We start from the raw sequence: 27,260 nt of genomic DNA on the forward strand, positions 1-27,260 counted from the left end.
TGCTTATGCACCAACACTGGATGCTGATGAAGACATTAAAGTTTTTTTTATTATTCTCAGTTGGATGCCATCCTATCAGAAACACATCTGGAGGATAAAATTATCCTCCTGGGTGATTTTAACACAAGAATTGGGTGAGAATTCAATCTGTGGCCAGGGACTATTGGGAAAGAAGGAATTAGCAGCAGCAACTAAAACGGAATTGAACTTTTGACCTTATTTATTTATTTATTTATTTAATTTATATATTGCCCTATACCCAAATGTCTCAGGGTGGTTCACAACGTAGTGTGTGCACACTCGGAGGATGACCTCCAAACCATTCTAAATATCTTCACAGAAGCTTATGGAAAGCTTGCACTACCGCTCAATATCCAAAAAACAAAGTGTTGCACCAACAAGCCCAAAACAACCCCTCTGCAGTGCCACAAATCCAACTTAATGGTGTAATGTTGAAAGGTGTGGATCACTTATGGACACACTGTTAAGACTGTGTTCATGGAAGACAATCTTACTCGGCTATGAGTGATTGCCAAAGAAAAGAAGGTAGCCTGACTACCACACCAGGTGGTTCATGGTAAGACCTTGATCATTTGCAACTTGATCACAGATGAGGGAGCCAGCCTGGTGTGTATTACTGAGACCTAGGTAGGTGAGATAGGTGAGAAGTAGATCTTTCCTCTGTAGGAAGTGAGTGGTGTTTGTTTCTCAATTGTGCTGCAGTTATTGTTCATTTCCTTAGCCCCATGGAACAGTACATGAAAGGAAGGAAGCTTAAGTCACTGGAATCGGAATAATAAAAAGGACTCCCATCAAGTTCAGAACTCTTTTAATACAAGCTTTTATACTGCTGCTTTTGAGTCTTTGTTTTCTCAGGTAAAGACCACATATATATAACTTTAACATACAGGAATAAGACAATGGGAAAATAGTGCTGATGCATGATGGGGAAAAAATTATTATTATTTGAATATGTGAAATATAACCAGTTACCTGAAAAACTGAGGGAGGGTATGGGGAGGAAGAGAATAATTGAAAATGAACAAATACCAGACCTGTAAAAAAAATGACATTTAAACAAAGACCCTGAACAGGAAAAAAACAACAACACCAGTACAATCATAGAGAAAATAACTGTACTACTAAAAAGGTAATAAATTAGATGAACAATTGTGTAAATATAATTTTTCTTAAAAAAGATGACAATCTTAATAAATAAGGTGGTTTTTTTTACTATTTACATCTTTATATATTGCTTGGAGATTTAAATTAGATTTGTTAAAAACGAACGAACGCAGCAACGGAACAAGTAAAATAACCAGGAGCAGCAAAAGTACAGGCATGAGGTACCAAAATAAGGTTTAAACTGTGTTTTTGTTTTGTCCCTCCAATTTCCTTCTTACTTCTCTCTCTCTTTCTCGCTTATACAGTAGACCCGTAGAACTCTTATGCAAATAGTTCCATTTAACTTTTTTGGGGGGCGGGGGTAAGTATTGGTTGACACTGACTTGGAGCTGATGCCTAAAGTACAAATTCCATAATAAAATCACCAATAAGTGTAACCATCATAACTGTAACAATAAAAAATGATATAATATGGTTTATCATTATGGAGGAGCAGTTGGTAATAGGAATAATTATATTATCTATCAATATATATATATTTATATCTATATATGTTGCACTAGAAGAGATCACAGTTTTATTTGCAAATATTACTATATTATATTCGGATAAAGCTCAAAATACGTATTCTGCTTCTCTTGAAGGCAGCAGCAAATGGGGTCTACTCCCCCCTTACACTTGTGTTTTGTTTCAAAGGAATAGAGAGACAGACCCATAACTTCAGTCGGAGCAGTTTATGTCCCAGGCGCTCAAGCGCTGTAAACCCCACAAATCTATTTCCCATCCCTCTTGCTCCTCTTGCTGGTGAAAATCAGACCCTCAAGTCCATCATCTAGATCCAGCAAAGGGGTTGATGGCAGAGTGCTGGTTGCCCTCCAGATAGTCCAATAAGAGTGTGGTGTGGTGTGGTGTGGTGTGGTGTGGTGTGGTGTGGTGTGGTGTGGTGTGTGGGAGGGCCTACTCTGTGACCACCCATGACTGTACATTCAGTTGCCCTTGCTAAATCTGAGTCCACAGGTATGCTGTCAGCTCTGAAAACACTGAGTTACCTGCTTAGGGCACAGGATCATGGTGCACATCAAAGTGTTTTTGTTCTACAATCAGCAGAGTGTGGCTTTGGTACATTACACTTAACTTCCTGTTTACCTCCTTATTGAGAAATGATGGAGAACAAAGCAGGAAAGATGGCTTCAGACCTACTTTCGAAACCTGAACCAGTGACTGAAATGTAAGCCTCACTACTTTTCCCCAAGGCAGTGTGAGGTGAGGAACCTGTGGCATTCCAGCTTCCATCACCCCTGACTATTGGCCACATTGACTGGGACTGATGGTCCCAGCAATATTAGAGGGTTGGGGGGAGGAGACATACATTTCCCCACTTCTGTTCAAAATAACTTGCAGGCCTCTGTGATTTTTGGGACTGGGGCTCTTGAACTATCTCTGTGTCAGGCATTCCCTTCTGTGCTTTTGGGGTCTGGAGAATGTGTGTTTTGAGACGAGTGGGGTGAGAAACATGTGAGTTTCACAAGCATTCCTTTTGGCCTTTTCCCAGCTTAAGGGGGCCAAAAAGATCCAGCCACTAGGTCAGCTACATTCTACATCTCCTCAAACACGCAACCACTTAGCACTCAGGGCAGGGGCTAGCTATGTGAAAGCAGCATGACTAGTCTGGTCAGTGTTAGTTATCCATTCATTTGTCTTGCCAACCCATTTCTACTGTCAGGTTGTGCAAATGTGTGCGGCTTTCCATGTGAGTGTACACAAAGCTCTACAGAATGGAGAAATCTGCCATTTTAACTGTTTGGAAGCACAGGAACACATGACTCAAACCTGCTAACACTTTGCAAGTCTGTTTTTCTCTTGAAGCAGCAACAGTAAGGGTATATTTCAGCCACTGCCAGTGATTTGCACCTCTTTCCCAACACACATGGAAGCTTGATACAAAGAGGTGATCTCTGGTTCTAGGAAAAGCTTTGACTTGGGACAAAAGTAGGTACTATGGAATGGATAATGAAAATATACATTGTTATGCTGTTAGCGAAGGGCCTTATCTTATTGGAAGAGCATCTGCTTTGAATGCATGTCTCAGTTTCAACCCCCAGCATCTCCAGAAAGGATTGGCTATGTCCCCTGTCTGAAATCAGCTAGTGCAGCTTCTTTCATACCTGCCTGAGGCACAGGCCAAAAATCTCCACTTTTGCAGAACTTGGGAAACAAAGAGGCCCCACTTCCAAGGAAGAGTCTGCCTGATTGCACCAGGACCTCTTGTTCCTAGGATGGAGAACAGATGAGCCAGGGAGAGGAAATTGGCCTTGGTCCAGTTGTGCAGCAAAATTGAGACACTTCTCTGTTTGTGCCGCAAAAACATTAGGCTGCTCTGCCTATACTGGGCCATTATTATTACACCAATGGTGGGAAACCTTTGCCCCCCCAGATGTTGCTGAACTATAGCTACTATCTGCCTCAGTAAGCATGAGGAAATGGGGGAGCTGCCTCCGGTAGGGTATGCTGGTGATGCAGTGGTGGTGGTACAAGTCCCATCCAACAATTCTCCATAAGCTAGCCTGCTCTGTACCTCCTAAGCCCTCTGATATGGTGGAAGACATGAGCATAGAAATTTAGATCAACTGGCTGGAACCTGTATGTGTACTGACTGGGCACCATTTTGTCCTTTGCTTCTAGAAGAAGCTTTGGGTTGGCCCTGTCTTCTCCTAAATCCTTAGGATGGTGCAAGCAGTGACTGTTTGGTGTACTTTATACATGTTGGTCACGTATGCGTCAAGTAGGGCAGTGTAATTGTTTTCCAGTTTTGTGACCTGAGCAATAAAAATGGAGCTGGTTTGGGATATGTTGAGGACCAGTGAACATTCTGAAGAATTGTCTCCTAGTTCCCATACTGGGTATAAACTCATCAGCAGGAACACTTAGTGGCTGCTCCCACAATCCTTTGCAACACATACCACCCACAGTTAAGAGCATTACTCTCCCCTAGCCTAACCAACATCATGCATTGGTAGTAAATGCTGTCCAGATCAACATGACTTCCATGATCAGCAAGATCATGCTTGAGGAAGTAAGAGGAACACTGATTCTAGAAATGGCCTTGGACTATGGGGTGGACAAGGGATGGAGCTGTGAAAGTGTGTGTGGTAAAATAGGGATGGGGAACAATAACTCCTCCAGATGTTGCTGGGCTCTCAGCTCCCATCTGCCCCAGCCAGCATGGTCAATGGTCATTGATAATGGGATGTGCAGTTCAATGCAATCTGGAAGACCTCCTCAGTTCCTCCTCAGACCTAGTGAATTCACAGCAGAGGTAAGATTTGAGGTCCATCTGATTCAATATTGTCTAAATCAGGGATGGGGAAACTGGTGACTCTATAGGTATTATTGGACTCCAACTCCCAGCAGCCATAGTCAGCAGGGCTAGTGCTCAGGAATGAAGGGAGTTGGAGTCCAGCAACATCAGGAAAGACAGAGTCTCCTCATCCCTCCTGTAAAACAACACATATTATACTGTTAGAATTAGTATACTGCATATATCTCACACACACATATATTAGAATGTTAAGGTATTAATCATGCTATACATGCAGCACATTTCATGGCAGCCCAGTCCAGTATAGAAAGTCCAAAGGCAGATAGAGATGGTGCCCCCACATCCCCCACAAACTTTGCAATCCGTGGCTGACCTAGCTGTTCTGCTAATCCTGCACCACCTATCCAGTAAATGATTTTTTTTTCTTAATGAGAAAACATTGATGTTTTCCCCAAGAACTGGAATCATCTGTCTAATCATTTTAGCAGCCGCCTTTTTTTGCATTCTTCTTTTTTTGTGTGTGTGCTGTCGTTCTTTTGAATTTAGTCCGTGCGGTTAGGAGAGCTGTGAAACACTGGAAGTTGTATCAAATACAGTCTGATCAGTGTGGACTGGGTTAGGGGGAGAGATGCAATTTCTTTGCCCTCAAAAACATCTTGGGAGAAATTAAAGTAACCCCCCCCCCCACACAAATGACAGACATACCAAGGGAAAAGGCAGATGCCTATGAAGTACTACAAAGCATATGGGGAAAAGGAATCAGGGCAAACCAAAATTGGCAAACGTTATTGGACTCCAACTCCCACCAGCTGTAGTCAGCATAGCAAACAGCCAGGGACGGAGGGCAGCATGTTGGCCAACCCTGGATTAGACAATGAGCCCAATTCTCTGACTCCCCTCTGAGCTATCTCCGGAAGATTTGCACAAGATAATGTTTCATGAGATTTGTGCCCAACATATTATAAAGCCCTCAAGTTATTTGAGTCTCTCTGTCTGACTGTCCTTAGTTGTTAGAAATGGACATTTCCTTGAAAACATGTGCAGTCCCAGCAATAACGTTGCCTCTCCTCTCCCCTTTCTTTGCACCACCCTCTTTTGTCTCTTCCTTTCTTCTCTTCAGTAGCCACTCAAATCAGTTGCAGCAGGAAATGTTGGTTGAGAATCTTTCAGGTTTAAAAAGCAGGCAAGCAAACAAACAAACAAACCTCCCTCTTTCTTTCTTTCTTTCTCTCTCTCTCTCTTTAAAGACAGAAACAAAACACAGGTAAAACCTAGAACAAACCGACAGTTACAACCAAGTGACACCAGAATGGAGGTAGCTGAGTCCTGCTTCCAAAGCACCTTCCAGCGGCTAAAACCCTCCTCATCGTCTAGGATGGACAAGAAAATCCAGGCCACCAACCCAGCCCAATATGTTCGACAGGGTGGAGGGTGGTGAAACTTCTAGGAGGAGTCATTTGCCCTTAGCATTTGTATATTTGTTTCAGAAAATTTATACACCACTTGATGGTTAAAAAACAACAACTCAAAGTGGTTTAATATGCACCATGTTCTCTTTTGATTGCTTTCAAATCACCTGTCCCTTGCACATTTGAACTGATTTGCGTGCACAAAGTTTGCAAACTGGGCAATGCTGGCTATTTATTGTTTATTCTTATTTGTTTGCAGGGAGGTAATACAACCTTGCAGAGCCTTTTTGCCCTGGAGCGTCAACGAGGCTCCCAGGCTGTATGTGTATATATGCAAATGCACATGGGATGTGTGTGCCAAGCTGGGTCTTCGACCCAGATGAAATAAAGTCTAGTTTTGCCCCTGCAACCTTGTGTCAAATGAATGTTACTCCACAGTTTCCAGTGCATTTCCCCATCACTTTCCTTATTGCAAAAAGGCTAGTTCTTTTTCTTTCTTTTGGCTGGAGTGGAGTGCTGTGAAGAGGAGGCAGGCTTGTAGCACAAGAGCACCAAATCCACTTTAACTGATGCAAACCCTAATTAGTGGGCATGTGAATGAATCCCACCTGAACACAGCAACAGTATGGAATGGGTGGAGTTAGGAGAATAAAAGCAATTTCCCAGTTATTTCAGGAGCTGGTTAACATGGAATAGGATGCAAACTAACAAGGATAGACAATTCTGTCCAATTTCATTTTCTCATTTTTTTCCCAATCTTAATTTCAGTTTCTGAACTTAAGTTCATTTCTGCATCAGTGTGCATTTTTTTATGTCCTTATGAAAATTTGGCAGCATTTTAGAATGAAATTAACCTAGTAAACCTACTTTGTATGCAATTTTATCTAATATGCATATTCTTGCGAGCCATTTTCCATAGTCATAATAATTTATCATTAATGTTATTATTATTTTGTACATTTATATCCTGCTTAATACCAGGACAGCATTTAAGCAGCTCACAAAAGTATAATGCTTTTTTCTATGTTGCTTTTACCAATGTGGTGTTTTTACTGCACACTTTTTCTGAATATTTGCATTTTTTTTCATGTATTATTTGGCATTGCAAATTCTAAAGAAGTCTGAAATCCGAAGGACAGCAGCATTTTAGTCTGTGGATTGTTTGGGGAAGTGTGAATTACATAGGTTTCCACTGAAATACAAACCAAACTGAATCCTCCCCCCCCCCCTAATTCTTATTCATGAACAGAGTTGGTGCTTTTTAAAGCAACTGGGGCCAAGACAGCCACAAGGAACTTCTGTAGGAAATTATTGGGTAATAATGTTTCTGACAAATCAAATTCACTTGCCTTTTTAAAGTCACACCCCACACCCATCCCCAAGCATACTCCCTTATGTATTTCAGCTGGAATTTGTTTTTAAAAAGATGTTCTCAGATGGGAAAAGATTCTTAAATTCACCTATATCTGGATGGAATTGGGACTATAGAATGATATTTTGCATGGCAGTGGAGGAAAATAATGTCTCCAAACCATAGTTTGAGAAGTGTGTGTGTGTGTGTGTGTGTGTGTGTGTGTGTGTGTTGGGGGGGTGATTTGTTTTGAGTAAATGGCATGGCAGCAGGAAAAGGTTAACCCTTTCTTTCCCAAGTGCCACCAGCAGGATTCAATTCAGAGCCCCCCCCCCCAGCTGCTTAGAAAGAGGTAGAGCTGCAGAAGTCCACATACATCCCCTCCACGTGCCATTTAATTTGGCCTTGTCATGCCTCTCCCTGAAGAATACTGGGAAAGTCAGTTGGGTTCTGGGTGTTTTTGAGAACTCTTTGTTAAAAGTTCCCAGAATTCCTAGGGGTGAGAGCAGGACCATTAAACCAGTTTATGTTTATGTCTGATGCAGAGGCTCGCCCAATTTGAGAATCAGTTAGCAACAGTTAATGTTTGCAAAGACCAGGGTTCTTTTAAACTTGAAATATTTCCATTGGCTGCGAATAGCCCCTCCACCCCCCCACAATTTGCTAGAATTAAAATACAAAGGATAGATGTGGGGAACCTAGTTTGCCGAATCACATGAGTGGCCAGTGCTGTGGTTTCTCTTCCCCATAATGGCATCCAGTTATGTCAAGATGGGGCTACTGCTTTTTCAAAATGGCAAGCAAACAATCCTGGCAACAAGTCAAATTGTGTGCCTGTTCCATCACCGGACCACCTAAGACTTGGCTGCTTCTCCTTTTGGCAGACACCAGAGGGAATTGTAGTCAGTTTCTTCAGATTCCCTGCAGAGATAGGAGACCCTGAAGTTTTACAAGCCCAGGCCCCTGTGTGCAGAATTTAGAGTTCTAGCAGCAAAATTGCACATGGAGTCCAATGACTGAGAGACAGAGAGAGAGGATGGGGAAAAGCTGGCAGCTACCAAGAGCTGACTCCAGATATGATGGTGTGGAAGAGGTTAGACAGGCAATGGCAGGAGCATTGTGGGGTCCTGTCCGAGAGGTTAATACTGATAAGGGTTGTTCCACACAGCTCGAGGGTCTTGCACCAGGTAGCTTCTATCACTTTGGGAAAGGCCCCACTCTCTCTCCTCAGTCACAGGTTGGGTCATTGTCTCAGGGATTTTATATTTGGAGGAGAAAGGCTAATCAGGTGATGGAAAAGCCACATGCCCACACGAGGCTTTGTTTGCTGCTGAAATTTCATTTTGGGCCTTGAGGGTTATTGGTAGCATCCAACCCACTGAAATGAGCAGACCTAAGTGGGCTAGGGCCATCAAATTCAAGGGGGCCTACTCTAAAGAGAACTTAGTTGGATATGTTTTGGGGGTTGATTGGTGTCTTGTTTTTCTTTGTCGTGCTTGAGGAAAAGAAGGTGGGGAGGAACCCCGAGGTGGTTTGGAAGGCAGGCAACCGGTAAAGCGGTTTAAGGCAGACTGTTTGGTTGCTTGGAGGTTAAACAGCACCCTGTTCCTGACACAGTAAGGGAATCAGTTTTACGGGATATAGCAGCAGCAAGAGTAACAGCAGCAGCAGGATGGAGGTTTGGTTGACCTTCTTCCACTTCCTTTTCTTCTCTGTTCCCCATTGGTGGTGCAGTAGGACTTCCATCTTTCACCCCCAGCTTAGCAGCTGAAGCCACCACCCCCCTTGACCCTCAGCTTTTTGCCACAGAAATTCATCTCCCTCTAGCACTGGCTTAAGGATCTCAGGAAGCCCCCTCTCCTTGTCTGCAAAGCTGGCAAGCAATTCTTCTTTTTCCTCCCCCCTCCTCATCTTCTTCTTTCCAACCCAACCCCAACAAACCAAATGGCTTACTGGCTTCCCTTCCTTCCTTCCCTTCCTTCCTTCCTTCTTTCCTTCCTTCCTTCCTTTTTCTCACACCCTCATTGATCATGAAGGGAGTCTGAGCGTACAACACTGAAGGCAGCCAAGGCAATGCACTCCTTCTTCTGTTGCCATGGCATGCTCCTCTCCCTCTCTCCCTCTCTCCACCCCGCCAACTTCTCTATAAGTATTAGGTACATATTTATATATGGCTTGGTATTTTTTTTTTTTTTGCCTTAATCTGCATACAAAAGAGGAGGAGGGACTTAAGCCAAAAGACATACAAACCCACAAACTGAACCACGCATTGTTCAAACGAGGTGGATGCACAATTGCATCAGACATGATGCCTCCTCCTTCGTCTCCTGGCACATTTTTGTTGTTGTTTTAAAAAAGTCCTCTTTGACTCAACTATTTGCCATTTCCTGTTTTGCTTCTTCTTGCTAGGTAAGATATGTTTAATACAAGAGCCTGCCTTTCCCTCCACCCTCCACCCCCACCCCAAATTTCAGTTCTCCTTGGGCAAAGAAATTAAAGGCAGACTGGTTGAGTTCTACAGGTCCCTGGTGCAGAAACACCATTGAGTTGAGCAGCTGAAATTGTTTTGTTTTAAACAAATGAGGAAAAAAACACACACAATACCAACAAAAATGGGGTAAGTGACGATGCCTCTCTCCTAGCCTTTGGAGGTGGTTTCTCTTCTGTCATCTTGGTATTATCCAATGCTGAAGGCGCGAAGCTCCCGTCGGCTGTGCTCTTGGGCGCTGGGGTCCCGACAAGCACAATCACCCTGCATGTCACAGGACATTGGGAAGGGGATGACCTGTACAAAGGAAACCAAGAAACATAGGGCATCAGTGCCTCACTCTTATTTGCAAAGCTGCTTAAAAGGATTTCTAAAAGCACAACAGGGCAGGGCCTTTTTGGTGTTGACACCATCTTTGTGGAAAGCCCCCCCCCCCCGGTGGATATACACTTGGCTACCTCTTTCAAATGGGCCTTAAAGACTTGGGGCAGCTCTAGGCAACCTAGACCATTCATCCTGATTTGGTTTGTACCAAGGTTCTGCAGAGGTTTGGCACTCTCTGTATCAATGATTTGTTCTGATATGTTTGTAGGAAGGCTTATATGGCAATGAACATTCATTCTGATTTGCTTTTGGGGTTTATATGCCTTCCCTTTAACCATCAGATTGCCCCCAAGCCTCTTCCAGTACATTTCCCAACCATCACATTCCTAACCACGAGAAGTCATTTTTATGACTATCTAGAAGATCTGTTGCACTAGGGTGACAGAAGGATGTGCTTTAACTGTGCAAGCCTTCAATATCCAGAATGGACTTGAATCTCTCCAGCAAAAATCTGCCATCTGGAGATGGTGTTAAACTGAGCCACTGACCTATCAATAAATGAGCCACATGGCTTAGCCTTTAGAAGACCATTAAATCAGAAACTAATGAATTTGGGTCGGGGACAAGAATGGGACCTTTTCTGCAGTCCATAGCTGGAGTTGGGTGGGATCAGAAGCAAAAGTGGGTGCAGAACTGAGAAGATGCTTGCCTTTTGTAATGCTATGTCCCTACTATACAAAGTAAAGAAGCTTCTATATCTGCCACCTGCCTCCTCCACCCTCCACCCAGGTGACCAAAGAGGCCTTGTCTCAGTTTAGGGGCACATTTAAGCACTTAAGGTGAGGAGCTGGGCCAGTGTGACCTGGGAATGACCCAAAGGCTGGACAGAGGTGCCTGGGCCAATAAAGGGGTGTGGCTTATGGGGGGGGGGAGTTCCAACAGCTGGATATACATGCCTAAGAGGCTGCATTTTGCTCCTGTGCCTGAGATTCCACATCCCTATGCTAATAGCAATAATCTGCCATCATTTACAATGTAGACTGGTTTAGCAATAACCCACCCAACCCGGTCAAACTTGCCCTCCCTAACAGTTAGGATCCCATCCAGATCAGACCCAGGCTTCATTTTGCAATGTTCAAAAGTGAACAGGATCTCTCTCTCTCTCTCTCTCTCTCTCTCTCTCTCTCTCTCTCTCTCTCATATTATAAAGCTTGCATCAGGTAGAGCAAGACCCTGCCCAGCTTTCCCAGGTAAGCAGAGTTCTGGATTTGGGGTAGAAGGTTACATTTTGCCAAGTGAGGGTGGGTGAGGGGCTTGCAAGGAATGGAAGAAGGCTATCATGCAAGAGCAGCTTCCTGCCTCTTTAACCAAAGAAGCGAAGGCAGCAACTGGAGCAGCAGCTGGGTGTTGCTTTGGTGAAAGGAAGTTGATTTCAGTGGATTGCATCAGGAATTTACATAAAGTAAAGAGCAGGGCAAAACTGGGGTTGGGGTGGGGGTGGAGAGACTTTGGTGCCTGGGATGAATTCCCAAGAGTCTTTTCCATTTATTGAGCCAGAGTTAATGACCTAATTCCCTTCCCTTCCTGAACGATGCCACAACCTGTTCAAATGTTTTTAGCAAGCATAAATGTGTGTTCCCTCCCTGCTGACACATTGGCTTCCTCCTGCTATGGCAATTTCTTCTCCTTCTTCTTCTTCTTCTTCTTCTTCTTCTTCTTCTTCTTCTTCTTCTTCTTCTTCTTCTTCTTCACCATGGTACAGGTCATGTAAGGAGACCCTCCCATCTGTCCTCTCTGCTGACACATTTGTTATGGGTGCTTCTGGGAATGCACATGCCACACATACACATGTGTGTCCTCCCATTGCTAGGCAACGCCTCCCTCCCTTCTCCATGCATGTCCCTGCCTGCCTCTTCACAACATGCCACTCTCTCTTTGCACCCAAATTATGCAGAATGAGGGGGGCTGGGTCACCTCTGCTCCCCCCCCCCAACCTGGCAGACTTTTCCACCAGGGGCTGGAAGGATCTCAATGCAGATAACTGGGTCCCCACCCTCTGGCACCAAACAGATCTTCCATTGTAGTGCTCTGCTTTCAAAGCTGTGGAGATCCTTCAAAAGTAGCTACTGGGGAAATCACTGACTAGGAAGCATCAATGCAGTTTCAGCAGCAGCGAGGATGTTCCAATGTTCCTCCACAGAAGGGAGGATTTTTCTCCTTCTTCTTCATGGAACAAGGAGGGTACTCGATTCAGGTCAGCTCCTCCTTGAGGAGTTTTCCTGTTGAAATCCATGTGGATTTTCCTTCCCGACATAGTGTCTCAATCCTCTACAGGAAAGATTCCAGAAGTCCTACCACAGAGGAAAACATTATACTGAGAGAAGGGAGGGAACACTGAAGGTCTAGTAACATGATAGGCACTGGAAGCTTCATCACCAACAGAGGAGGCCAGAGGAAGGTGAGATCCCCCAAGCCCTGCTGCAGACTGAAACCAATCTAAGCCACAATCTGTTTCCAGTGTCAGCTAATCAAATGCCTCCATGAAAGCTATAAGTAGGGCTGGAAGGTAATAGCACTTCACTGCTGTGGCCATCCTAGGCTGGCATAAAATCACAATTTGAGAGGGCTCTTGGAAACTTTGGGCATAGGAATGTAGGAAGCTGCCTTAAACAGAGTCAGATCTCATTAGGAGGGGACTTAACCTGGGACCACCTGCATATTTATCCACGTACATGATTTTGTACCCACCCTTCATCATGAGGTCCCAGCCTGGGAATAATATACAGATATGAAAACAAGCAAAGCCCTTTATAATTATAAAACAAGGAGAACTGTTCCAAATGGAACAGGACAGTATGAATTCAAATGAAGAGGCGGGTCCCACAAAACAAAATACTGCAACTGTCAAAAGCCAAGGTAACGGATGTGCCCTTAGAATGAACTGTGCTTTCCTTCCCACTTGACAAAAGCTCAAATGCCATGGATTTTCGAGCATGTCACCAGCAACACATTAGCCACTGTAATTATCATGACCTTGTCCTCCTCTTCATCATCACTTTACCCCACAATCTCTAGGTGGGTTACAATCTAAAACACATTAAAAACAGTTTTTTTCAAAAACTTGCAATCACATAAAGGGGTGGTTCCTGAAAATATACATCTCACGTGACAAAAGAGTACAGTAAAAAGATGTGTCTTCATAATTTGAAGAAAGCTGTACAATAAGGTTGCCAAATGCACGTCTGTGTGGAGGGAGAACAACAACTTAGAGGCTGCTGCAGAGAAGGAGCTCTCCTGAGCCACCATCACCACACCGAGCTTCTGGGGGTGGCAGAACTACGAAGAGTGCCCTCCACCCTAAACATCTGATAGGTTCTACAGGGGAGGAGGTGGCATTTGAGATATTCACCACTGCTGCCATTAGGCTGCCTCCCTCCTTAGGTTAGGGATATGAGCCTGAAGAGAATCATTTTATGCTGGGAGAAAAAGAACTTGTTCTCGTTATGTGGTTTTAGTACCAATAATGTTCAAATTTTTAGTGAGCAAGTCAGGCTAGCTGTAGGAGATCCAGGGCAGATATCTTTTGACGTTTATTGGCTGATCCTGCCCTTAAGGCACAAGTTACTAGATCCCTTACTAAATCTAAAGGATTTGTTATTACACCTGGGCCATTGGGACAGAGAACTGGTATCTGTTATTTATATGGAACTTCTTGATAAATCTATGTGACCTGTAGAAGTGGACGTGGGTAGCTCTGTGGTCTAAACCTCTGTGCCTCTTGGGCTTGCTGATCAGAAGGTTGGCAGTTTCAATCCGTTCGAATCAGCGCTGCGTCAGGAAGGTAAATGGTGTTTCCGTGTGCTCTGCCACTCATCACAGCGTTCTGTTGCATGATTTAGTGATCTAGTCATGCTGGCCACATGACCCGGAAAGCTGTCTGTGGACAAAAGCTGGCTCCCTTAGCCTGAAAGTGGAGATGAGTGCCATACCACATAGTCGAATTTGACTGGACTTAACCATCCAGGGGTCCTTTACCTTTTTTAACCATTAGAAGGTCTTAAGCTTACCTGGGAGAAGGAACCTACAATTGAAAAGAAATGACTCTTAAGTGGACTGCAATATATTTGTGTGCCTCCTCCATGAGAGGTCTGGAGGGTGGCAACATGAGAAAGGGCCTTCTCTGCAGTGGCTCCCCATCGGCGGAATGCTCTTTGGGGAAGGCTTGCACGGCGCCTTTATTACACAGCTTTAGGTGCCAGGCAAGAACAATTCTCTTTAACCAGGACTTTGGTTGATTGTCATCCAATGTCCTTTTAAAATGTTTTGGCGGCGGGGTGTGTGTGTGTATTGGGTTGTTTTGGTTTTTATTTTGATTATGTATTTTGTGGTTTTATATTGTTATTTTATCCTGTGAACCGCCCAGAGACCTGTGGGTACAGGGCGGTATACAAATTTAATTAATCATCATCATCTTCTAAGTTCTATAAATCTACCTCAGCTTATGTTAAAGGAATTTTGTTTAAAAATTCTGCATGGGTGGCATTGTACTCTTGTGCAGCTTTCTGATAGGACATCAAATGCACCATAGAATTGTTGGCATAGTTGCGACAATAGGAGAATATTCTTCAACTTATGTTGGGAATGCCCTCTGGCATCAAAACTTTGGATGGATTTTTTTTTAAAGAAATACAGTACCAAAAGCAAGCAAGCAAACAAACAAATAAATAAATGGCCCATCCAAGCCTTCCCACAACCTGACCTTCTAAACTTATGAGTTAATGAAACATCACGTTTCCAAACTGAGGAACTTTTTAGGTGGATGCTGGAATTATGTGGAATTTCCAGGACTTAAACATCTTGCTGTGGTATAAGAATACGTGGACTCTGCCTATTGCAGAGATAATACCTCACAGATTATGCGTTTCTAAGGGTAAGCAAGACCCAGAACATTGCTGCACCATGAAATTCATAAAATTGTTGGATATTTTTCTCTCTTCCTCTTTTTCCTATATTGGCGGTGTGTGTGTGTGTGTAATCCTGAACAATATTGATTGTCAGTAGATTTAGTAGGCGACAGGCATGTCCAAAGTCCATTTCGGGGGCCTAATTCGGCCCCTGTGGCAGTTTATAAAATCCCCTCAAAAGCTCAATCCTAAAAAAAGGTCAACAACTTTGGCCACCCCTCACACCTGCTCACTTCATCAAATCTGGCCCTCTTAGAAAAAAGTTTGGGCACCCCTGGTCTGAGAATAAATATTGTAGTATGATTTATTTTAGATCCTAGCTATTGTGTATCAGGACAACAGAAGAGCCCTGCTGGATCAGACCAAAGGGCCTTGCCCAGCACTCTGTTCTCACACCAGCCAACCAGATGCCTATGCAAGTAGCAATCAGCAGAGAAGGGAGTGATTGCCTGAGCTCCCATCACCAGTATCACTGCAACATTCTGGTAAGAGGAAGGAAGGGTGAGGCTGGGGCACGGCAAGTGTCCTGGTGGAGCTGACCTGGTGTTCCCAATGGTGCCTTTGCACCAGACCCTTGTTGCTGCCTTGATCCTCCTCCTATCAGTAAGTCACACTGATGCCCCTGACAGGAGGTCAGGTGAGCACCCACTAGCCAGCTACTGCTGAACCTATGACCATATTCTCCAAGCCTTACATCCATAAATTTGCTTTGGGTTCTGCCAGGTATTCACTACCATGTATTCATTATCACTATGCAAACATGTCAGGTTGACTGCTTGAGTCAAATCCCATCTGCCCTGGCCATTTTTGTTTTTTTGCTAAAGGAGGAGTGGTCAGCCTGCAGTTCACATGGGTAGGGAGAGAGCCCAGAGAAAGAGAGAGGGAAGAATGGATGAGGGGGGGTCAGAAAAGGTAGACTGATGTGAAAAGAATAGGGAAAGAGGAAAACCCTCTGCAAGCAACAGAGATCTGTCCCTCCACTATCAGAAAAAAAGAGCAAAGAAGGGTGACTGAAGAGAGAAAGGGTTGCTTGTTTTGCTCTGGCTTTGCACACTTCCAGCTTGTAATCTGCCTAACCGATTACTCCCAAGGGAATGTAGCCTTCAATGGAAGAAAGACTTGCCCCAGTCCTGCTGTAAACAGACTGCAATTTGTGTTTATGTGCATTTCTGATAAAACAGTGTCAGGTTCTCTAAAATGCGTGCTTCCTTTCCAAGATCAGCACCTGTTTTGCGAATCAGCCAAAAGTCTGTTGAACTGACAACTTAAAATGGCCTCTTTTTATAAATAAATAAACATGTAGGTCATTTCTTTCCCCCCAAATTGCTTTGATACTCTATGTATCTGATGTATAACGGAATCGCTAAAAGCACATGTGCTACGATATTCCCCTCCCAGTCTGCAGTGAGGCAATATTGTAGAATTCAATGGCCTGATCCTTGCTTTAAGGAAGCAATGGTTCTGGCAGAGGCAACAGAGGCCCATCTTTTTGCAATTAGAATGAGCTCATTATTCATGATTCGCGGATGTGGACTGTGAGGAGAGGTCACTCCAGCCATGGAACCTCCTGACAAAAGAGAGAGCAGGTGAGCAGAAGCAATCCAGATTTTCTCAGCCAGCAGGAGAAGTTACACACACACAGAGCCAGATTATACACCAGACAGGAAGAGCTCAGTAGTGGTTGGCTGCCTGTGTCTTCCAATGCAAACATATTACAGCACAGCAGGGGTAGCTCTTCAGATACTGTTGGATTCTAACTCTCACTACCCCTGACCACTGACCATGCTGCCTAAGGCTGATGGGAACTGGAGTCCAACATCATCTGAAGGGCTCCGTGTTTAGTCTAGAACATTATCAGTTTCTCACTTAAGACATGGAAGCCTGGAGAGCTGCCTGTCAGTGTAGACTACATGGAGTTAGAAGAACCAATGGCTATTGGGGAAGGACCATAGCTCAGGAATAGAGCATCTGCTGTGCACGCAGAAGGCCACAGGTTCAATCCTCAGCATCTCCAGGAAGGGCTGGGAGAGGTCCTTGTGAGTTACTGCCAGTCAGTGTAGACAAAACTAAGTGGACCAATGGTCTGACTTGGTATAAGGCTTCTTCTTACGTTCCCATGCATTTGCAAAGACTGCATTATTCAAGCATCCTTATGTTACCAGGATGCCCTGCTCCAGGATCTCTGAGTTAGCTAGTCAGGGATGATGGAAGTAGAGTGTGTGTGTGTGTGTGTGTGTGTGTGTGATATATATATTTAGGAGGCACACATCAATGTAAAAACAAGCAAAGAATTGAGTCATTTTTTTTAAAGAGTGCTGTGATGCTTATCCTGGATTTTAATAATGTAATGAAAAAACAGTCCACTATTACAACCTATAATTTCCCCCCCTAACTCCACTCGCAGTGGGCAGGAAATCCTATGAAGTAAACATTGCAGTGGAAAGATATGTCATAGTGAGTTGAGAATCCTGGAATATTTGATAAGGAATTGTGGCCACAGTGACCGAGAACCGTCTGGCCTTTAGGGAGAAAGAAGGTGACCCCTTCCATTCAGAAATAACATAAACAAGAATATGAATAGTCTAGCTGCTGGATCAGGCCAAAGGTCTATCTTGTCTAGCATCCTCTGCTCACAGCAGCCCACTAGATGCCCCAATGGGAAGCCTAAAAGCGGGACGCAAGGGCAGAAGTGCTCTCCCCATGTGCAATTCCCAGCAACTGGGATTCAGAGGTGATACAACAGGCTTCCTCTTTTGAGGGATATCCAGAAAGAGCAGCAAAGTCCTGTTTGCTAGAATGGGCACACAGTGGAATGTGGATCCAACAGGGAGAACTTCCTGTCAAACCTGCAGAAGCCACTCCTCCTGGGTGCAGCCAGGTAGAGATGTGTGCAACTTATAAGAAGGGCTGGTCCTGTATATATCTCTCTATCTCTCTTACTCCATCTTGCTCGTTTGCCTTCATCACGCATCTTCTACCACTGCTTCTGACGCCATCATCCTATATACACACAAATGTACCTCCAGATTGCTACTGAATGTGATCTGTGAGTAAATGCTATTTTATTCTAAAAAGACTTTTTCGTGTGTTGTTATGGTTTTAAGTGGGATAAAAGGGGGAAATACCTGGAAGAATCCAGGCTGCACCAAGGCATCCCGGTTACTTCATCAAAAAGGCTGTAACCAGCTGAATCAACAGCTTCCTATTCTGCTGCAAAGGGATGCACTCTGCTGTACTCTCAAACTTGAGTAAGGAAGGATAATACCTAACTAATATATCATCTCCTAGTTACCATACACTTTCCAACATCTGTGTTTAGATGTTAAACCGAAATGTAGTTGTCTGATATTCATTTTAGCAGAGAACTGGGCTATATTCCTTTGGTTGCTGCCCAATGTATTTCAGCTTTTGATTTTATCTATATTTTGATAATTTTATTATGTCCACTCGTTCTAAGAGTTTTATGTTTTAGATTATTTTATGTGAACCGCTTAGAGGTCTTTTATCTATTTATTCTTTTTGATTAGGTAGTATACAAATAAATGTTGAGAGAGAGAGAGAGCGTGAACGCTGCTCTGCTTATAACTTTGCAGAAAACCAGTAAATACAATAAATAAACAGGTACCAAATGATTTGCAAATATGTCTGCAAAATCCAACCCTTTCTGGTCAACAATCACCCTAGAGGTATGCAGTTAATGCCTCCACCATCAATACACACACACAAACACAATTGCTGGCTTGCTTGCTCAATTTAACAGTGTAGTTCTGCTGTTCTAAAGCATTTGTCTCCCTTTACAATTGTTATGCAGTGGAGAAAATAAGAAGGTAGAAAGCTTCACTAAGCATTCAAGCTATGAGGAGCTGGGAATCTGGGGAGGGTCAGGAGGTCGCAGACATTAAAAGGAAATAGGATTTTGTTTGTCCTTAATGGAGGACCTTATCCCCTCTGGATCCCTAGAAGAAGGCCCCATTCCCTGCCATTAGTTAGGAAAGGCTGGATGGAACACTCTTTGTTGAGCCTCAAAGACGCTCCCAGGTCAATTGCAGGGCAAGCGGCTCAGTAGATTAACATGTTCATTCTGCTGGCTGGCTACACACTGCCTTCCTGCTGAACTAGCAAGACAGCCTGCCTGGTTCATAGGAGTGTGTGTCTTGAAAAACCTCTGCAAACTGGTAGGGGTAGGCAAATCATCCATTTCAGTTTCTCTGTTTTCCAGTATTAAGTTCAGGTCTCCACTTCAGGTTGTAATATTTATTTTTTTAAGACCTTGTGAAAATTTGTCAGCATTTTACTGCAATTTTCTCCTAAGAGACACATTTTTAATGCAATTTTGTCTAATAGACACATTTTTGCAAGACAAGTTCCCCAGCTATAGTGAATTTTTCTACTTTGTTTTCCCAAGTGTATGTATCTTTTATGTGCATTTTACTTTGGTTATATGCATTTCTGCACATATTATTGGGGTGGGAAACTGCATTGCAAAATTTGGAGAAGTGTAAATTTTGAAAGGTGGCTGTGTTCTGGTGTGCATGTTGTTTCAGAAAGTGCAAATTAGGCAGATTCATATTTAAATATGCAAACTTTATTAAATTTCTCTCTCATGCCCTTCCTTTCTTTTCCCTCTCCACTTTCCTTAGTCTGGCCTTCACATACAAGTTCATTCTAGGCTTATTTTTGTGAAGGTGGCACAATCATGCTTGGAAGACAAAGCAGTCAGAGTATTTTGATACATAACACCCTCCTTTCTCTTGCCTTTCATTCTCCCCCCCCCCCCTTTTGGAACATACCATTTTAACATTCCACTAACAAAGTACCTCAAAGGGCAAAGCAAGGATGGAGGTGGGGTTACTCTATTTCAGCAAACGATGGCAAGAATTTGCTTTACAGTCAAGGGTCGCAGACAGGGCCGTCTTAAGCATATCCGGCACTGTTGTGCAAATCTCACCCCCCCCCCCCCAGTTTCCCAGAGTTGTCTGATGTACGCTCAGTGCTGCACATAAGTTAGAGGTGCCCGGATCACAGCCCAGACGGCCTCCCATCCTTGCTCGGTGCCGGGATTGCACAGGGCACTTCCCTGCCCTGGTCGCAGACTCCGCAGGGAGGCACGCAGGCAGCAATGCAGCCAGAGAGGGGTGGGAGAGACATGCCCACCCCACGCCATCCCTGCCCCCGATTGCACCCACCAGACACCTAGGCAGCCCCAGATGGAGGGGACGCAAAGGGGCTTCCCTGAGCCGGACACAGCATGCTCCGATGGGTGGCTGAGAGGAGAGGAGTGGGCTGCCCCAGAGCGGGGAAGGGAGCGAGCCCTGACTCTCCTTCCCGGACACTCAGTCTGTGGTGCCCTCCAAAATTTGGCACCCTGGTGCCCTGCACCACTAATGTCTATGGGTAAGATGCCCCTGATCACAGACAGGAAAATACTTCTCAGGGCTGGGCCCCACTGTCCGAATGACCCAGCATCTGAATCCGAAACCCAACAGGTACCTGCAAGCTCCAGGAACCCAACAGGTACCTGCAAGCTCCAGAACAACACACATTCCAAAGAGGGGCATAAACTGAATCACAATTTCCAAGCAGAAACAAAAAGCATCAAACAATAAATGGTAATTGTAGCTTAGTTGGCAGAACATCTGCTTTGCATGCAGAAGGTCCTAGGTTCAATCCCAGGCATCTCAAGGTAGGGCTGGGACTGACCCCTGTCTGAAACACTGCCAATAAGTGTATACAATCATGAGCTAGACAGACTAAAAGTATGGCTCAGTATTGCAGCTCTCTGTTCCCCTAATGTGCTTGTATTCATTCAATTCAATTGTTTTGGAGCAAATATACAGATCTGGGATAGTCAGTATAATGCCCTAAAGATTTTGTTGGCCTCCTACTCCTATCATGCCAGGCCAGCATTACTATTAGCCAAAAATGATAGGAGTTTCAGTCCAAAAAGATACAGAGGGCACCACATTGCCTACCTCTGATGTAGATAAATTTTGATATAGATAATTTTACTCCGCTATCCGCTCCAGATGTGTTCACATCTCACCAAAAGCTTTGTTACTTTACTTGGACAGTACATTTTGACCTCTATTTTGATTCACTGTTACAAGTGGAATTAGCCAGGGAACACGTCGACTTTGTACTAATTGCTCAGTGTTTGCAGAAAAACACCAAATGTCCAATACTTTGTGCATTTATTTCATTGTTTAAATACGGCCAATATTTTTTAAGAATTTCTGGCAGATCTGTGTCCTCCACTTTGGAGAGGTTCTATTCTAATGTTGCAGTGCTTCTTCCATTTCAACAGAAGTCAGTCAGGATAGAAATCAGCCAATTACCTACTAGGAACATAGGAAGCTGCCTTATGCAGAGTCAGACCATTATCTACACTGACTGGCAGCTGTGACTCTCCAGAGTTTCAGAGTGGGGACACCACCAGCCCTACCTGAAGTGGCTGGAGTCTCAACATGGGACCTTCTGCATGCGAAGCAGTCACTCTACCACTGAGCTAGTAATTTAACCCCATCAAAATATTAACTCTGATTGGTGCTCTCCTAACACATCGTGGTAGTTAAGGCCCAGCATCAAGACAAGAAACAAGTAAAAAGAGTGGCAGCATGTTCCACAGGAAATAAAACATCCCCAAATGTACCAGTACTTTCTGGCACATCTGAACAAAGCAAGCTATGCCTTTGAACACAGGACTATCTGCAGGAGATCTGTCACTGACATCCCTAACACAGAGATGAGGAACATGTAGCCTTTGAGATGCCTTCTTAACTCCTATCAGCCCCTGCCAGCACAGCCAGTGGCTAGGGGTATGATGTGAGTTGTAGTTCCATAGCACCTGGAGGGCCACAGGTTGCCTAACACTGCCCTAATGAAGTAACAGCAATACATTTCCCTCTAGTGTTCTTCTTCCATATGGGGCTGCAATAAAACCAGGAGGGTGCCAGCTTACCTTTTTAGTCTTCACTGTTGAGGCACAACAGTCCCCACCATCATAGTTGCAAAAGGCTCGGTTATTGTTCCCATCACAATAGTTGTCTCCCATAAAAGGCTGAAAGAAAGAAGCCAAATTGAGACACTAATAATGATGATGATGATGATGATGATTCAACCTATATCATGCCTTTAAGAATCCAAGAACCCTGCTGGATCAGACCAATGGCCCAGACCCTCCGGCATCCTGCTCTCACAGTGGCCAGCTAGATGCCCCAATGGGAAGCCTACAAACAAGACCTGGACACAACGGCACTTATCCCCCAGCAGGCCTTCTGGCTGGTGGACAAGGCTTATTGGTCAATTACCTAGTGTCACTATTACAACTGGTGATTCATTTCACCTCTCCTGTGCTGCGCCACAAAGGTAAATCCATGCCCAGCCAAGCAGGGCTTGAAGTTGCCTTTGAATGGCTGATGGGTTCTGACTTCCAAATTCCACTTCTGCACGGCACATATTTAACCATGCAATTCACTCCCACAAATTGCAGTGGTGACCACCAACTTGGGTGGCTTGTAAAGTGGATTAGACAAATACAAGGAGGAGCAGGCTTTCAATAACTACTAGCTATAATGATGTTCCATGTCCAAAGCAGGAGGCAGTATGCCTCTGAATGCCATTTACTAGCATTCAAAGGTGGGGAAAGCGCTGTTGTGCTCAGGTCCTACTTGCAGGCATCTCACTGGGGCACCTGGCTGACCTATTGAGGACACAATGCTAGGCTAGATGGATCTTTGGCCTGATCCAGAAGCAGGGCTCTTCTTACGCACTTACAACACAGTTGGCTGCTTGCACAAAAATCACACCATTTCATTGTTTCGCCATGAAACTGTCCTGCCTGCTGCTGTTTTTGCAGGTGGGGGTCACTTAATTGCATCCCACAGTTCCCATTATGTGACCATTAGGGCTCTCCTGTTCCACTAATCCTAGATGGAGACACACACTGTCCTTTCAGAAGAAGAAACTGTCTCTGGAAAATGAAGTAGGGAGCTAAAAGCAGCCCTTGTTTTGTTTGCAGCTAATTATTTGTGTGGGGTTTTGTTTTGTTTTTTAATAGCAGGAGAAATAAAACATAGGGACATCTGAAGAACAATCAGTGAGGGCATTTTGGCACTCTTTCCTTTCTGTGGAGCCAAGGTCAAGCTCATAAATATTTCAAGGGGACAATGTGAAACATTTTAGACCCCATAAGTTTTTAAATCACAGTTATTCCCCTCTCTCCATACGCAAACCTGCCCTTGAGGGGCTAGAGGGGAGCATCAATGCCCTTCATTGAGTACCATGACAGGAGAGCTGTCAGCTGGCTCATTGTAAATTTCTAAATTCCTCTTTATTCATTGATGGACTCTAGGGCACTGTACAATACAGTGGTACCTCGGGTTACATATGCTTCAGGTTACAGATGCTTCAGGTTACAGACGCTTCAGGTTACAGACTCTGCTAACCCAAAAATAGTACCTCGGGTTAAGAACTTTGCTTCAGGATGAGAACAGAGATCGTGCGGTGGCAGTGCAGCGGCAGTGGGAGGTCCCATTAGCTAAAGTGGTGCTTCAGATTAAGAACAGTTTCAGGTTAAGAACGGACCTCCAGAATGAATTAAGTTCTTAACCCGAGGTACTACTGTACAGTAGAAGAGAAATTGAAACAGCAACAAAACTCTTCCACAGGCCCATCTAGTCCAGCATCGTGTTCTCACACGGGTCACCCAGATGCCTCTGGGAGGCTCACAAGCAGGACTTGAGTGCAACAGTGCTTTCGCCACTGGTGATTCCCAGCAACGGGCATTCAGAGGTTTGCTGCCTCCAACAGCGCAGGGAGAAAATAACCAGTGTGGTTATTTTCCATTGATAGCCTTTGCTGCCATGAATTCATTTAGCCTTTCTTCAAAGCCACTATTACTGCATATTTTAGAAACCAGCTTAAAATGCCTGAGATAATGGCATCAAATGAATCACAGAGCCATTCTAGGGAGTGTGTGCCAAAGCTGGGATGCCACCACAGAAAAGATCCTCTCCTTTGTGCATACATACCATGCTTTCCCAACTGATGGTTGTCAAAGAAGGGCCTTATTTAAGGATCTTACTGCACAAACAGAATAATACAGGAAGAAGTGTGTTCCTTCTAGGTATCTAGGTCCTGAGACCTTTAGAACCTTAACGGAGGAATAGGGAAGTTGTGATCCTCCAGCTGTTGTTGTATACCAATTCCCACCATCTTTGGCCTGCAGGCTGGGACTGACAGGAACAGAGGTCAGAGAAAGCTTACGCTGAGTCAGACCAATGGATTTTCTTGCTCAGCACTGCCTACACTGATTGGCAGCATCTCTCCAGGATTTCAGAGAAGGGCCTCTCACACAGCTCTACCTAGCGATGCCATTGGGGAATTGAACCATGGGACCTTCTACGCACAATGCAGATGCTCTACCCCTGAGTTATTGCCCCCCCCCATTAGAATGGAAGTCCAGCAGACTCTGGGGGCCATAGGTTCCCAACCCTGCTTTAAAGGTTAACATCAACACTTGAATCAGGCTCAGGGACGAGTAGGCAGCCAATGTCATTCTTTCAGAGTTGGTATAATATAGTTTCACTTAGCTAAAACATTCAGAATCCAAGCGGCCAGATTCTGAACTAAATTAAACTTTTGAATAATCTCAAGGGGCTCATGCCTTGAAGAAGGGAGTCTCAGGCATATTCCAGTCTTGGGCATACTCCTGTTGTCAAGGATAAACGTCCAAGTCCTTCAACCCAACCCACAAATACACATGATTGTAAAATTATGATTTTTACGTTCCACATTATCTTCCCAAGATGACAAACATATGGTTCTGAAGCGATCACCCAACCAGGAACTTACCAGAACCACGCCTGATTAGCTTCATTATAGTGGTTATTTCATGTGCTTACAGACCACACCTTGGAATATGACTCCTGGTTTGTAAGCAATCTATGGCTTGCTTTATAAAAACCATACTTTACTGTGTTTTGATGGAATGGGAAACTGTGGTTTGATGGTTGGACAATTTCTTAAATTCAAAGGAAAGGAGAGGAAGAAGGAAGGGAAGAGGGAGGTAGGGAGATCTCTTCTGATCTCTCTCCATGAGCTTGGAGCAGACTTCTCCAAGCTGGTTCCTTACAGATGATGTCAGACAACAACTCCTATAACACCCAGCCAGCATGACCAATGGTTACAGATGATGGAAGTTGTAGTCTGAGAACATCTGAAGGGCAACAGCTTGGGGAAGACTGGCTAGGAGGATCATTTGAATACATTCACATGTGTACACCTTGGCATCTTTTGATTGCACATTGTTGTGTGGTTGTTGTTTGCCTTCCTCCAAAGTGCTCAGAGCTCCATCTTTCACACCCTCATCCCTTTTCTTTAGCTTTGCAATGACTTTAAGCAAACATAGGAGACCTACTGGAAAATTCACACACATACCTTTAATCAAATCTTGTAGCTGTACCAGGGAGTGAAAATAACACGTCTTGGCCAAAACTATGTCTGTATGCACATACACACCTCAAGAGCGAGTGAGCTAATTTCAAGGAGATGAGTTAAGTGCAAAGCGTAAACACAGATCTATTAATGGAGCAGTGAGACAACTTCTAATCATAGGTATTAAGATTCTCTTTCATCTCTTCCTCCCTTTCTTTTCAATCCTCTGCTTCCTATATACGTGGTCTTTTCTCTAAGGGGGGGACTGGAATTTGTTGCAGGTAATTTTTAGTTCAAGGAAAAGTGTGAAATGAGTGATGTAAGTGTCACCAGAAAGCTCTAAGGTGAGAAGAGGTAATAAAGAAAAGAGAAACAGTGGGGGTTATTTTTTAAGAGTTTAAGGTTTTTGAAGACACTGGATTTTGGGGAAAGGCTGTAGCTCAATGGCGGAACATCTGCTTTGCACACCGAAGGTTCCAACTCTTGGCATCTCCAGGTAGGGCTTGGAATGCCTCCTATCTGAAACCCTGGAGAGCCGCAATACTGAGCTATATGGTCTGACTTAGTGGATGGCAGCTCTCTATGTTCTTATTTAAAATCAGCTCAGAAGGCCGGAGTCTTAATTTATTATTAGGCAAATGGTCATAGCTCAGTGGTAGAGCATCTGATTTGCATGCAGAAGGCCCTAGGTTCAATCCTTGAGATCTCCAGGTAGGATTAGGAATGTCTTAAACTCTAGACCAGTAGTTCCCAATTAGGGGTCCAGGAACTCCTCGGGGTTTGTGGAATGCACTAGGGGGTCTGCGGCCCCATCCCTTGCCTCCTCCCCAACTAATTTTTTGTCATTTTTGCATCGTAATATCACAAATTTTATGGTCTGTTTTAGCACGGTGCAATTTTTCAATATATTGGCCAAAATAGGTTTTGAAATCACATCACGGTAACGATTTTGACCAGCAATACAGTGGTACCTCAGGTTACAGACGCTTCAGGTTACAGACTCTGCTAACCCAGAAATAGGACCTCGGTTTAGGAACTTTGCTTCAGGATGAGAACAGAAATTGTGCAGCGGTGGCATGGCGACAGCGGGAGCCCCATTAGCTAAAGTGGTGCTTCAGGTTAAGAACAGTTTCAGGTTAAGAACGGACCTCCAGAACGAATTAAGTTCTTACCCCGAGGTACCACTGTACACAGCAATATAGCACACCTCGTGAGAGAGAGAGCAGAGCAGCCGATTTCAAGGCACTGCCAACATCACACAATGATCTCTGTGGAAAACACTGCTGATCTTAGCTGCCTTTCCTCATGCTGAGGGAGACCAGGGCAGCCAACTGCAAGGTGCTGCCTTCCCCTCACACTGACACAGAACAGTATCGCCCATACTTCAAGGCCCTGTGGCACTGCCTTCCCCTGGTGGAGCAGCTATTCTCAGTCAGCAGGAAAGCAGCAGTAGCAGCCACAGTGGACTTGCAACTTTGCTGGCTGCCACCACTGGCTGCTCTAGCTTGATGGTCCCCCATCCCCATCGCCTCCCCCTCAAACCATGTGTTGGAGTGGCTCCGCTTTCTCTCCTCTCCCCACCCATTTGATCTCCACAGCTGCTCCTTCCCTCACCCCCATGCCTGATCTCTAATTTCAGACACAAGGAACTAACTCAAGGAGCTCAAACTTGGTCCAGTAGCAAATTGGCAACCAGTGCAGCTCTCTCAGCTGGCAAGTAGCATGTGCCTAGTAGCTTGCTCCTGTGAGCTGCCTGGCCATCAAATTCTGCTATAGCTGCAGCTTCTGGATCACATACAAGGGAAGCCTCATGCAAAGTGCACTGTGTACTCAACAGCGTTTCAAT

At 44.4% G+C, this 27,260-nt stretch overlaps 1 protein-coding gene across 1 annotated transcript in view; it reads right to left on the reverse strand.

The window, feature by feature from the left end:
* Nucleotides 1–824: 824 nt before the first annotated feature.
* The window catches only part of PAPPA (pappalysin 1), a 239,549-nt gene continuing 213,113 nt past the window's right edge, over nt 825–27,260 (reverse strand). Inside the window, exons 21-22 of the mRNA XM_083422840.1 lie at nt 21,939–22,037; nt 825–9,989 (exon numbers count right to left, since the gene is read on the reverse strand). Of these exons, the coding sequence (XP_083278966.1) occupies nt 9,882–9,989; nt 21,939–22,037 (207 nt within the window). The 3' untranslated portion in view covers nt 825–9,881. The remainder of the gene's footprint in view (nt 9,990–21,938; nt 22,038–27,260) is intronic.

Source organism: Podarcis tiliguerta (genome assembly GCF_965153285.1).
Source record: "Podarcis tiliguerta genome assembly, chromosome: Z".
NCBI lineage: Eukaryota > Metazoa > Chordata > Lepidosauria > Squamata > Lacertidae > Podarcis > Podarcis tiliguerta.